At 40.6% G+C, this 13427-nt stretch overlaps 1 protein-coding gene across 1 annotated transcript in view; it reads left to right on the top strand.

The window, feature by feature from the left end:
* Positions 1 to 13427, top strand: part of LOC124802629 (39S ribosomal protein L39, mitochondrial) — an 81501-nt gene that overhangs the window by 22788 nt on the left and 45286 nt on the right. Inside the window, exons 3-4 of the mRNA XM_047263523.1 lie at positions 9441 to 9683; positions 10624 to 10685. Coding sequence (XP_047119479.1) covers positions 9441 to 9683; positions 10624 to 10685 — 305 coding nt within the window. The remainder of the gene's footprint in view (positions 1 to 9440; positions 9684 to 10623; positions 10686 to 13427) is intronic.

The following is a 13427-nucleotide window of genomic DNA, read 5'->3' as shown; positions in this document are numbered from 1 at the left end:
TACTGTGTGTAGAATTGTTTAGGTGTCCCATAAGGATCAGTTGCCTCCCTTCTGTTGAGTTTTTTTACCTGGAAATCTGTTTGTTTGGTGTTTAATTGTGGTACTGTCTGCCTCAGTCCTCCCTGCAGGTCTGGCCTGGAATGTAGCCCTTCATGCCCTCATTGTTACATGTTCTCAAGAAAGTTGTAAATATGTTTCCATTAAACACTGTACGAGTAGAATTGTGTATAAGGACAGACTTCTTTGCTCAATTCACAACATGAATACACTTATCATCATCGTGATTGCACCAGTGAATGTGGCAATAGCGAACTCTGTAGTGTGTGAAGTATAATATGTAATGTGATTTTTCAGATGAAAAAGGTCACTTTCAGCTTTGTAGACTTGCAGCGAATGGTGAAAGTGGTATGAATATTGCTTTCCTTTAAAATTTTATGTAGCATATGTAAATGCCCAACACATTTTTGTGACTTCAAACAGTTGCTGTAATTTTCAAAATCATAAGAAGCCAAAAGAAATTTTGTAGAGCTTCATTTCAACTCTCTCCTTAAACGAAAGAAAATCTTAGCTGGGAAGTACTTTCTGGCCAGTGTATATCTCCATGCAGGTGTCTTGTGACTTGCTTGATCACTTGGCAATCACATACCATAAGCAAAGACACTCAGTCTTACATTTAGACACAACAAATGACTTTTACTCAACCAGTGGATGCTGTGTGTAAAGTTTTTCATGTACAATAAAATCACAATTTGGCTGTGAAAAGATTTAGTCTTAGCTCCAGTACTGTTCATCATGAATATAAGAAACAACAAGCAGAATTAGCCACTTTTGGCAGATGAGACAGGTATTTATCACAAATAACAGCATTGTAGTAAGGGAAATTTGGGAGATCTTAATGGGTTTTCTGCAAAGAATCTGCACTTTAGGACTTGTTTTTGATTCATTTCAGCATATCAGTGGTGACTGTGGGATTATGCAGAATTGTCTAATAAAAATAATGTGTGATGTCAGTAGTGGTAATATTTATAGGCACCTCTCTACAGTTTGCACCACAGTTCAAAAGAAGTAACTGTGTCCTTAATTTTAACAACAGATATAAAGTCCACTCTTTGTTAAAGTTGACTTTGGGAAATTATGCTGTGACAGAAACTTTTGATTACCTTTTCATTGATGTAAAATGGCTTCTGTGGGAGATTTAGAAGTTTGTAGCATGTAGTAAATCTGTAAATTTTAAGCATGTATACAGTAGTTACTAGTCTGTGTTTGCAACAGATTTTCATATGTGAAATGAATTATTGATGTACTCCAAATTATCTGTGGAATATGGAACTAAGTAGCCAATTAACTAACTGAATCTTTAATATTCTTTTTCTGCCACTATTAAACATATTTAGAGTAGAATTAATGCTTTAGTGAGGATTTCTTTGTGGCAACAGAGTTTTTACAAGCAAGAATTTTAGTCCTGTGGATAGCTCTGGTTACCTCCACATTCTTTTGCAACTGCCATGTTTGTTACTGGACCGAACCAATGCTGAAACTGTAAAGTGACTCAGAGCCATAAATGGCATATGTCATTCAAGAGGTGTTAAAGGACAGTCTCTTCAAATAGCTTGAATGAAAATGCACTAACAAAACTGTCTTACTAAGTCTTAATGTATAATGTATTATATGTACTAGAATGTACACAATACAAGCAGCAGCTCCTTCCACTATTTTAGATACTTGATAGGCATGCAGATGTGAGTCAAATCCTTGTGCCAACAACTATTAGTCTGGAACACTGAGTGTGATGGGTGTCCTTGCATGAAGATGGTTTCCCATTGGTGAACTTGTGATGCTGTTGCATGTCACCTTGCACACATGCACTGCATATATACAAATTAAAATATGATATATATTACATGGATTGTTGACAGAGGACTTTTTTTCTAACCAGGAACGCAACGAAATACACGGTTGTAAAACAGTTATGGTTTATTAAGTCACAAACTGACAACACAGGAGTACATTGGATCTTAATTCCTTCACAATCTTAACACCTTCTCTTCCATCTGCTTCACCTGGTCCTCCTCAACCCAGAGTACTGCCATCGTGGACATTGACCTCCTCCTCTCTAATGGCTCCACCCTCACCTCTGTCCACAGTAGACTCTCCAAACACAAACAGTACTTGCATTTCAACACCTGTCATCCCTTCTACACCAAAAAATCCCTCCCATACAGCCTGGCCAGCCGGCGATGTTGTATCTGCAGTGACAAGTACACCTTTGCCCATTATGATGAGGGTCTTGCCAAGGGTTTCACAGACAGGTGCTATCCCCCACATCTAGTCCGCAACCAGATCTCCCGCACTGTTTCCCCTCACACCTCCAGTCCTCCCACCACCCCCAAGAACCAGCCACACAGGAATGCCCCCTTCATCACCCTGTAACAACTAAACCACATCCTTCACCAGCGCTTTGATTACCTATCATCTTACCCCGAAATGTCACCCCTCCTAAAATGGTGTTCCGTTGCCCACTCAACATCCACAACATCTTAGTCCATCCCTATGCCACTCCCAGCCCCAACCCCTTGCCACAAGGATCATATCCCTATGAAAGACCCACTCAGCACTTCCTATACCAGTCCTGTTACAGGCTTAGGCTGCGTTCACACTGCCGGCCGGGCCGAGCCGAGCCTGGCCGGGCCGCCGCCCGCTTCGATATCAAACACATGGTTTTGAATTGCGGTGTTCACACTGGCGGCCGGGCCGCGCCGACACGGCGTGAGCCTCCCGGAGCCGAGCCGACGACATTCCGAGTGTTTAATATTGCCGGCGCGAGCCGACCGCAGGCGCGAGCCTGTGGCGCAGCACTACAGCTTCTGCAGTACACGCATCACACGTCTCCCTTCTGCTTTCATCACAAGTGTGACTGCACACGTCTTTTATTTTAAGATGTTACCTCACATTTCACAATCAGTGAGGAAAAATTACGTTTATTATGATGATACATGGGAAATTACTTTTATTTCATTTATTTAATCTACCGTATTTACATGCATTTACAACAATAGCTTGCCAGCAATCGCGGCATTGCCGCCACTGAATAGTTCGCATTTTCTTGTAAACGGATACAGATATGAGTGTCACTGAGGGACGGAAATGTGTCCCTACCAGATGATAATGCATTGTAAAGTCATGCTGTGGCAGTTCCTTATCAGTGGAGATAGAACCACTGAGTCAAAGGGCATTATCTCAAAACTCTTCGCCTATCAATCTGTCTATCTTACAAGGTAATGAAAAGAATTCTGTGAGGTCATCAGTGGCTCCACATGATGAACCATCACCACTGCCAAGCGCTGCATCATGAAGAAAAAGGAAGAAAAAAGTTGGAAAATTCTGAAGGAGTTTTTCTGCGATTCTTCGTTGAAGGCACAGCAAGACATTACCCAAAATGACGAAGCTAATTATTTCCTAATGATTCTCAGGAGTCCCATAAACTCTCTTCCCCTCAGAGGTTAGCGTTTGTGAAATTTAAAATACAAAAGCATGACTACAATTAACTGGAGGTAGCGAATGCTGTACAAAGTTCTACTGCAAACCAAAAAGTGTGTACTAACGAGTCTTACCTTATCGTTATACACAATTTTTCTTCTGCTGTTATACGTCTGCGAAAATTTGTGTTCTGTTTAGAAATTTTGTCTTGAATGTTCTGCAGCACATACTGAAATGTATTATGATTCATTCTGTAATTTGAATAAAATTTTTCAGGATAGTTTTTAAGTTCTTCATATAAAGAAAAAACTCTCCTAAATGTCTGTAGCTATTCATAGGATGAATCCATAACCTCCTAGTTCTTCTGTACTTCAAAACTCGATGAGTTACTGCAGAGTCAAAACAGTACCAATAAAAGAGTGAAGACATTGTTCTACACGACAGCACAGACTAGCTAAAGGCGAGCAACTGTTGACTGCAGCTGCGTTTTCTACTGACTTGCTTGTCAGCTGTCGAAGGGTGGAGATCTTTTTAAATTTATTTATTTGGCCTCCCGCCAGCCATTTAGCAAATGTACATCATACTAATTGTAGGATGTTGATGACAAATAATTGTTTTTCTTTTGTGATGCAACGTGTGGCCAATTATAAAAGCATAGCAGATGAATTGTCCAGTAGCCGAGGGAAGAAACCTTATACATTTGGATTTATCTAGAGAATGAGACCATTAAAATAATAAGAGGGACCGGCACTAGGTCTGCGCTGATCACTAGTAATTAATTTTTTTCTGTCCTGCATTATATGACTACACTAAACCAAGCTGTAACCGCGCGAACTCCGTGGCTTGCGGACGCGGCACTGACGCCACTGAATAGCTCGCATTACTTGAGACCAGAGACAGATATCAGTATCATTATCATTTCAAAAACGTTTTGGTACTTTTAGCTACATTTCATTCCCAACAATGTATGGTCTAAAACGGATCTAACAGTAAGCCAACCGCTACATAACTTTTTCACTACAAGATTTGTAAATCAAGTGCACAACGTTGACAAATAGCATCATTTCATAATGACTGTTAAGAAATATGGAAAGATAAATGACTCAATACGAAGCTAAGATGTTGCACTACCACTTGTACAAAAATCAGATTCTTTAGCCGCATACTTTCTTCAAAATCGGTTGGGAAGCGTTACGAAACTAAGAAATCACGCGAAACGAAAAGTAGACTTTTTCTTTTTTCACGACGTAAGTAACGCTTTTAAGGAAAAAATAAGTTCATAAAACGATGTGGCGAAGTCTTACATACCGCTAAGAATTTTTAAAACATGAAAATCGGAGAAGTGGATTTTCCCCCATTTCGCCGTCCCGGCTCGGCGCGGCGCGCAATGTGAATGCACTACTCGTCGGCCTAAGCTGGCTAGGCACGAGCCGAGCCAGTACGCGTCAGCCCGGCTCGGCCCGGCCGGCAGTGTGAACGCAGCCTTATTCTGGTCCACCAGAGGCCGGGTTACTTGTGAAAGCAACCATGTTATATACCAACTCTGCTCCAGTCATTGCACAGCTTTTTAATATCAGTATGACAACCAGCCAGCTGTCCACCAGGATGAACGGCGACCACCAAACTGTGGCCAAGAGAAAAGTAGACCATCCTGTTACGCAACATGTAGCTGAACATAACATACTTGATTTCAGTGATTGCTTCACTACCTGAGCCATCTGGATGCTTCCGTTCTCCAGCAGGTTTTCTGAACTGCGCAGATATCCTTACAACACATTCTCTGCTCCCAAAATTACCCTGGCCTCCTCCTCCCTGTTCTCACCTCCCACCCTGCCTCTTTGTGTGCCGCCCTCTGCCAGTGCTCCACCCATCCTTCTCCACTCCTCTTATTTTTCGTTCCATCCCCTCCCTCCTTCCCTCCATCACCCCACCTCCCTGCTCCACAGCCTCCCGATGCTGTACCTGTTGGCAGTCTATTCCCTGCACACATTGCCAGACAGTGTTCCTATGTTCCCGTATGCTATCTGTTCCTCTTCCCTGCCCCCCTCCAGATTGCTGCTTCCGTTCTATGTGAGAGATGCATTCTGGTCCGAGCTGCTGGAGATGGCAGTCATGTGTGCGTGAGGTGTGCTTGTTTTTGTGTATGAATATGTGTGTGTGTGTGTGTGTGTGTGTGTGTGTGTGTGTGTGTGTGTGTGTGTTCCCCTTTCTTTTTCTGACAAAGGCTGCAGTCGAAAGCTAATCTGCAAGTGTCCTTTAATTGTGCCTGTCTGCAACTTAACATGTCATCTTTATGGTAAGTAGCAATCAATCTTTTCCTTACTTTGTTGATATTCCAACCTGGAGTTTTCAGAGAAGAAGCCCTTAATCCATTGAAAATAAGTAATGAGCGTGAAACTGCAATCAAACTTTTGAGACTAGAAAAGCATAATATTCTTATAAAAAGTCTTAGGAAAGTTTGAGAACTGCCCAGCCATACAACAGAACAATAATCTTCCTGTCTCCTGATCTTAGTGACATGATCGAGATAAAAGCAAGATATTTACCAATTTGGGGGTACTGAGAGTAATAGACCTACTGAAAGACTGCAGCTCAGCTTCTTAAAAGTGGGTTTAGTCAGATGCACAGTTGAATCATTCTTTATTTTGGATTACTAGAAAATTTACTGTAGGGAATTAAAAATAGTTCATTTAAATGGTACGAGATGTGTTACTGTCATACAGGAAGATGGGAAAATTGCGGAGGAATTACAAGAGCTAGAGGGCTATTCAGAAAGTGTTTCCATCTAACACCCCTAGGCACACGCCGATCACGTATATTTTGGTATGTGCATGCTCAGGTATGTCTCTGCGCACCTGGTTTTTTTGATATTCGAATTTGAAATGTGTGCTGCAATTGAAAATCCTGCCAGTTGTGAGGCACGGTCTGTGAACAGTTTTTGTTGGCAAAAAACCTAAAACCTATAGAAATTTATTGTGAACTGTGCGAAGTGTACAGAAACAATGTAATGAGTGATTGTTCCATCCGGAAATGCTGCATTCGGTTTAAAAATGGCTGAACCAACGTTCATGATGAAGAGAAGAGTGCACGAGCGAGCATTGTGACTGATGATCTTGTCGCTAAAGTTGATGAAATGATTCATGAAAACCGTCGCCTCACAATAACGGAGCTTTCGCTTTCTTTTCCACAATTTTCGCGGACTATGTTGTTTGGAATTGTCACTCAAAATCTAGGCTACCCCAAATCCTGTGCACGATGGGTGCCCAAAATGCTTACAGAGCACCATAAAGAACAGTGAATGGGGCAACGTTAACATTTCTGGAGGCCTACCACAAACATAGTGATTCATTACTGGATCGAATAGTAACCGGTGACCGGAGACCACCACCTACTCCAGTCCTGTAGCCCGGAAGGTGTACACGATCAAAGGCAGAGCCACGTGTGAAAGCACCCACGTGATTTACCAACTGACCTGCCCACACTGTGAAGCTTTCTATGTGGGAATGACCAGCAACAAACTGTCCATTCACATGATGGACGCAGGCAGACAGTGTTTGTTGGTGGCTAAACATGCCTTGGTGCACAGCCAGCACATCTTGGCACAGTGTTACACCGTCCGCGTTATCTGGATACTTCCCACTAACACCAACCTATCAGAACCCCGGAGATGGGAACTTGTCCTTCAGTATATCCTCTCTTCCCATTACCCACCAGGCCTCAACCTCCGCTAATTTCAAGTTGCCGCCGCTCATACCTCACCTGTCATTCAACAACATTTTTGCCTCTGTACTTCCGCCTCGACTGACATCTCTGCCCAAATTCTTTGCCTTCACAGATGTCTGCTTGTGTCTGTATATGTGCGGATGGATATGTGTGTGTGTGTGTGTGTGTGTGTGTGTGTGTGTGTGTGTGTGTGTGTGTGTGAGAGAGAGTGTATACCTGTAATATTTTCCCCCTAAGGTAAGTCTTTCCGCTCCCGGGATTGGAATGACTCCTTACCCTCTCCCTTAAAACCCACATCCTTTCGTCTTTTCCACTCCTTCCCTCTTTCCTTATGAAGCAACCGTTGGTTGCGAAAGCTTGAATTTTGTTTGTGTGTTTGTGTTTATTTGTGTGTCTATCAACATACCAACACTTTCGTTTGGTAAGTCACATCATCTTTGTTTTTAGATGTATTTTTCCCACTTGGAGAGGGAAGCATTCCACGTGGGAAAAATATATCTAAAAACAAGATTCTGTAACTTACAAACGAAAGTGTTGGTACGTTGATAGAGACAAAAAACACACAAACACACACACAAATTTCAAGGTTTCGCAACCCACAATTGCTTCATCAGGAAAGAGGGAAGGAGAGGGAAAGACGAAAGGATGTGGATTTTAAGGGAAAGGGTAAGGAGTCATTCCAATCCCGGGAGCAGAAAGACTTGCCTTAGGGGGAAAAAGGGACAGGTATACACTTGCGCACACACACACATATCCATCCGCATATATACGGACACAAGCAGCCTCTGTACTTCCGCCTCAACTGACATCTCTGCCCAACCTCTTTGCATTTACATATGTCTGCCTGTGTCTGTATGTATGCGGATGGATATGTGTGTGTGCACGAGTGTATACCTGTCCTTTTTTTCCCCCTACGGTAAGCCCTTCCGCTCCCGGGATTGGAATGACTCCTTACCCTCTCCCTTAAAACCCACATCCTTTCGTCTTTACCTCTCCTTCCCTCTTTCCTGATGAAGCAACCTTGGGTTGTGAAAGCTTGAAATTTGTGTGTGTGTTTCTTATTGCCTCTATCAACAAACCAACGCTTTTGTTTGGTAAGTTACAGCATCTTTGTTTTTATATATATTTTTCCCACGTGAAATGTATTCACTGCTTGATTGGGCCTGGTCTGTAATTGAAGTAACCAAAAGGAATAAACCGAATACCAAGTAAATTATATGAATGTTGCTATGAAGGAGTGGGATTACCTCTTATGGGAGTGTACGAGACAGTCATTACTGACAGACGAAGAGAGAAATAGCTTCCAGAATAAAATAGTTCCTATAGTATTGAAAGGAGGAAGACTGTGACATAAATGTAATGAAATAATGGATAGAGTTTCTTTGATGGAATTAGGAACCTACTAGGAGGAATGAAAAGCTGGAGCAAGTGTAATAGAAATTTGAGTAACCACTTTGCAGGGGCTTGTCACAACAACACCAATTAGAGGTTGAGCAGGTGAAACAGCTACTGAACTGATGTGTGAATCAGTCATGAAGGCAAATATAATACTGCATTAGATTATCCTGTAACTGACTTGTGTGAAGACTGCCTCTCATGGGCTGTCATATAGCTGCATTTCCAGATACCCTGAGTGGCCAAGCAAATACACCCATGGGACATGTTTTATAGTGCTGCATGCAGAACATTAAGGAAAGGAATCCTGCACTAACCACACATGTGGTAAGCCCATCAGTAGGTGGTTTGTCGTCTCTTGGATTCAGTTTCCCACATTCCCAAGACGAGCATGGCCTGCAGTGTGAGTGAAAGTGCAGGTGCAAGGGTGCTGTAATGAAATGTTGGAAGGGTCGTGATCTTTTGGTAGTAGCAGTGTCATTAGATATTTTTGTCTTTTATTACTTAAATCATTTTGATTATGTATTGCTTATCTTGCATTTTATATTTTAAATGTCAGGAATCCTTTTCAATGTAAGTCAGATCAAGGTTCTGGGGATCTGAGAGAGTTGCTTCCTGAGTGCTGGAAAGAAAGTTACAAAGAAGAGCAGGTTACAAAGAAATGTGGTATGTGGAAGATGCTGAAAAAGAAGAAAAGGATACATTTTTAAGTTTCTGTATTATTTTTTGAATTTTTGTGAGCAGCTATGTGCTTTTGATGTGCAGTTATTTTTGTTAAATATTGTATAACATTGTATAACATGTAACAAAAATATATTTTCATATTGTTTTTTTCCGAATTTAAGATATGAGTGAAATGCTGATGCAGCGTTCTGCTTTGGCTTTGCTGGATGACAGTGAATTGTGGGACATGCATCGCCCATTACCACGTTCCTGCAGTCTTCAGTTACTCCATTTCCAAGATGAAGATCCTCGACATGTAAATCGGGCATTTTGGCGCACGTGTTCCATGGCACTTGGTGCAATAATTGAGAATGCCTTCAAAGAAGACATCACTGTTCGTCTACACAGTTTTCCTCCACCAAACAGTAAGTTGATCATTCACTATGCTATCTACATATTGTCTATGGTAAGGATTTGTCAAAAGAAAACAACTTGATAGTCTCCTTGAGTTTGCTTCTGGATCCTAAAATCAACATGACTGGGTATTTTGGAGATCCACATGTCCACCATCTCTGCTGCTGCTGTGTCACTTGAAAAGTTATGCCAGAGCTTTCGTGTCATCCTCTATAGATCCCCATATTGTACACAGTTCGTGTGCCACTCACCGCAAGTGCTGCCCCCAAGACTGGGAACAGTGCTGTGGGTGTCACCCATAGTAGAACTTAAGTAACAACAATATATCGCACTCAGAGACTATCCTCAAAGTCTCGTGTCAGCCCCTCTAACAAGTGTTGTGTTTTGATGTGAGATAGTACAGGGTTACAAATCCTGTGAAGAAAAAAATACTTGTGTCTATTAATTAAATTACTTGCCAAGCTGATTTCAGTTGCCTACTTGTAAACACTGTTCCAAATCCTGCGAAGAAAAAAAAATGCTTCTGTCTATTAATCAAATTACTTGCCAACCTAATTTCAGTTGCCTACTTGTAAACACTGTTCCAAAAACTGGATGAAGTGGCAACTGTCAGGATCTCATTAAATTTCATTCCTTGTCACTTGTTCAGACAGTATTCCATTACTCCCAATTTCTCAGGCTTTTGTAGTCTCATGTGACAGGAGTTTGCGGAAGATAGCATTTTCCCAGTAATCTTCCAATGAATCTGCTTTGCCTATGACTAAGCCTATATGATCATTTCATTTTATGTCTTTGCAAATTATTTTCACCCAGGTATTTGTATGAATTGATAGATTCCAGTTGTGACTGAGATACTTTGAAGTTAAATACCAATATGTTATACAGAACATATTAAATAAACTTGTTCATTTAAAACACTTTTACTTACATATAACTTCTATTTTTTTGCAGTAAAAAGTGGCAGTTTTGTGTATGATGTGGACCTAAGTCTTAGTGACTGGCAGCCAAACCAGGTCAGTTGCAGTTTTGAGAGATCTTTTTCATTATAGCTCCCACCAGAGAGAGTTGTCATACATCTAAATTTGGGATAATTTATCAGCATCTAAAATGAATAATCCAGAAGTAATCCAGTAAGTAAAAACAGTAGTGTAATAAAAGTGGAAGAAAAGTGTCTCTCTCTACCCCCTCCCCTCCCCCCCCCCCCTGCCCCAACCTCACTCCCTCCTTGATAACCCTGCTCTGAAAGTGATTTCAGAATGGCCCACATGAAATACATGATGTTATTTGGTTTCTCTGCTGAAATTCGTTGAACTTGATATTGTTTGTGATGGGAAAAAAGTATGAATAGGTGAAACTTGATGAAATGGTGGAGTATGAGTATGCAAAACATGACAGAAAGACAGAAAGTTGTAGATGACAGGTGGGCAAAGTGTCAGGCCTGATTTTTTTTTTTTTTAAAAAAAAAAAGGGGTGGACAAATTAAGAGCCCAGGAACACTGAACATGTCAACTGAAAATCACAAATGACCACCTTACAAAAAGTTTTACTGGGGTGAAGTTTGTATTAAGCATAATTATTAATAAATTTATATTGAATTTTGGCATTTTGAAAGCGATTTTCCTTCCTCCCTTCCTTTCAGGTGACCTTCATCCAGCCAATGCCGATTTGGGACTGGTATGGTACATATCCAATTTTCTAGGAGGACCCACCCATCCATATCCGAATATAGGCTATTAGTATGATGACGTTAAACTTCCAAAGGTATTTTCTAGCTACTCCCCTCTCCCTTGGGAGAAATCCTTGTATCCCATCAGTCTGTGTCTAATGTAATGTCAAGGTCAAATGTAACATTGTGTTTCAAAGTGTTTGCGCACTTTATATCTGAGGTGGGATGTGGAACCAGCCCACTTACCTAAGTGCATGTGGAAAACCACCTAGAAACCACATCCATGCCAACCAGCACCCTAACCCCTTGTGGTTTATCTGCAAGGTGGATTTGAACCGAGTCCAGTGTGCCTCTCCTTGTCCCAGAGCTACTGCTTTAATGTACTTGGTTATTTGAATGGGTGAATCAAGTAAAAAAATCCAAAAGTATGTGCTACTTCTCATAAATAGACAGATTAGACAATAAAATTAAATCAGTGTATAGTATTGTTGAAGAAGAGATAGGAAAAGATGGGATAAAAGATGTCACATCCCCTATTAAAGAAATAGGAACATTTTGCAAGACAGTTCATGTGCATTGGATATGATAATATGTACTTTTTAAAAGTAGGTGAGGGGACTGGTTCAGGAGGTTCTGAAGAGAAAGTAAAACGATTCTGTGAAGAAACAATATACAGGAATTTTAAGGAATTGAAAGTTTCTCAGAACATACCCATCTGAAATAAGGAAAATCATTATGACCCTCAAAAATAAAAGTTCATGTGGGGTTCATGATAACTCCAATAACACACTAAAAAGTTGTGGCCCTAAAATGTATACTGTTCTTAACTACATGTGCAATACATAATTACTTCACAGTATTTTACCAGAGAAATTAAAATCTACCTTTGGTAGGCCTCTCTATAAAAAGGTGCCTCCACAGATGTCAGTAACTGCTGACTGACCTCACTGCTTATAGCACTTTCCAGAAAATTTGAGAAGGTAATGCACTTGAGGATTATTAAATATCTATGTAGTAATGGACGGTTGGTTAGTTTGTTATTTGCTTGTTCTTTGGCTTTTAATTTTCTTACTGTGATGTGGAATGAGTTTAACAGTTATAGTATAGGTGTTCAATGAAAAATTTGCAACATACTGACCATTTGCATAACTGTTTCAAGTTATTTGATTTTTGAAAAATGTCATATTGTCACTTTGAGCTGCTGGTAATATTGTTTGTTTACACAACCAATGTCAGTTTCCTGGCCATCATACGGTTCCCATGTTGTTGTTGTTGTTGTTGTTGTTGTTGTGGTCTTCAGTCCAGAGACTGGTTTGATGCAGCTCTCCATGCTACTCTATCCTGTGCAAGCTTCTTCATCTCCCAGTACCTACTGCAACCTACATCCTTTTGAGTGTGTTTAGTGTATTCATCCCTTGGTCTCCCTCTACGATTTTTACCCTTCACGCTGTCCTCTAATACTAAATTGGTGATCCCTTTGATGTCTCAGAATATGCCCTACCAACCGATCCCTTCTCCTAGTCAAGTTGTGCCACAAATTTTTCTTCTCTTCAATTCTGTTCAATACCTCCTCACTAGTTAAGTGATCTACCCATCTAATCTTCAGCATTCTTCTGTAGCACCACATTTCGAAAACTTCTATTCTCTTCTTGTCTAATCTACTTATCGTCCACGTTTCATTTCCATACATGGCTACACTCCATACAAATACTTTCAGAAACGACTTCCTGACACTTAAATGTATACTCGATGTTAACAAATTTCTCTTCTTCAGAAACACTTTCCTTGTCATTGTCAGTCTACATTTTATATCCTCTCCCATATACCAAAGAGAATAATATTAAATCATGTTGTAGGCTTAAACTGGCAACAATCTATTAACTGATGCAGATGTTTACAACAGCACTTACATAATGAGATGTTACATAACTAAAAGAATTCACAGCATCTTGTTAGGAGAGATATAAAATCATTATCATTAGGTAATCAAACCATGAATTATACACTGAAGATAAAAGTATACCATAACACTATGATGTGACTCATTACGAAAACCGTGTATCAGAGAAATATAACTGGTTCACATTTG

The sequence above is a fragment of the Schistocerca piceifrons genome, chromosome 6, assembly GCF_021461385.2.
Source record: "Schistocerca piceifrons isolate TAMUIC-IGC-003096 chromosome 6, iqSchPice1.1, whole genome shotgun sequence".
NCBI lineage: Eukaryota > Metazoa > Arthropoda > Insecta > Orthoptera > Acrididae > Schistocerca > Schistocerca piceifrons.
Note: the sequence above shows the minus strand (reverse complement) of the source record. Positions and strands in the feature narration are given on the sequence as shown.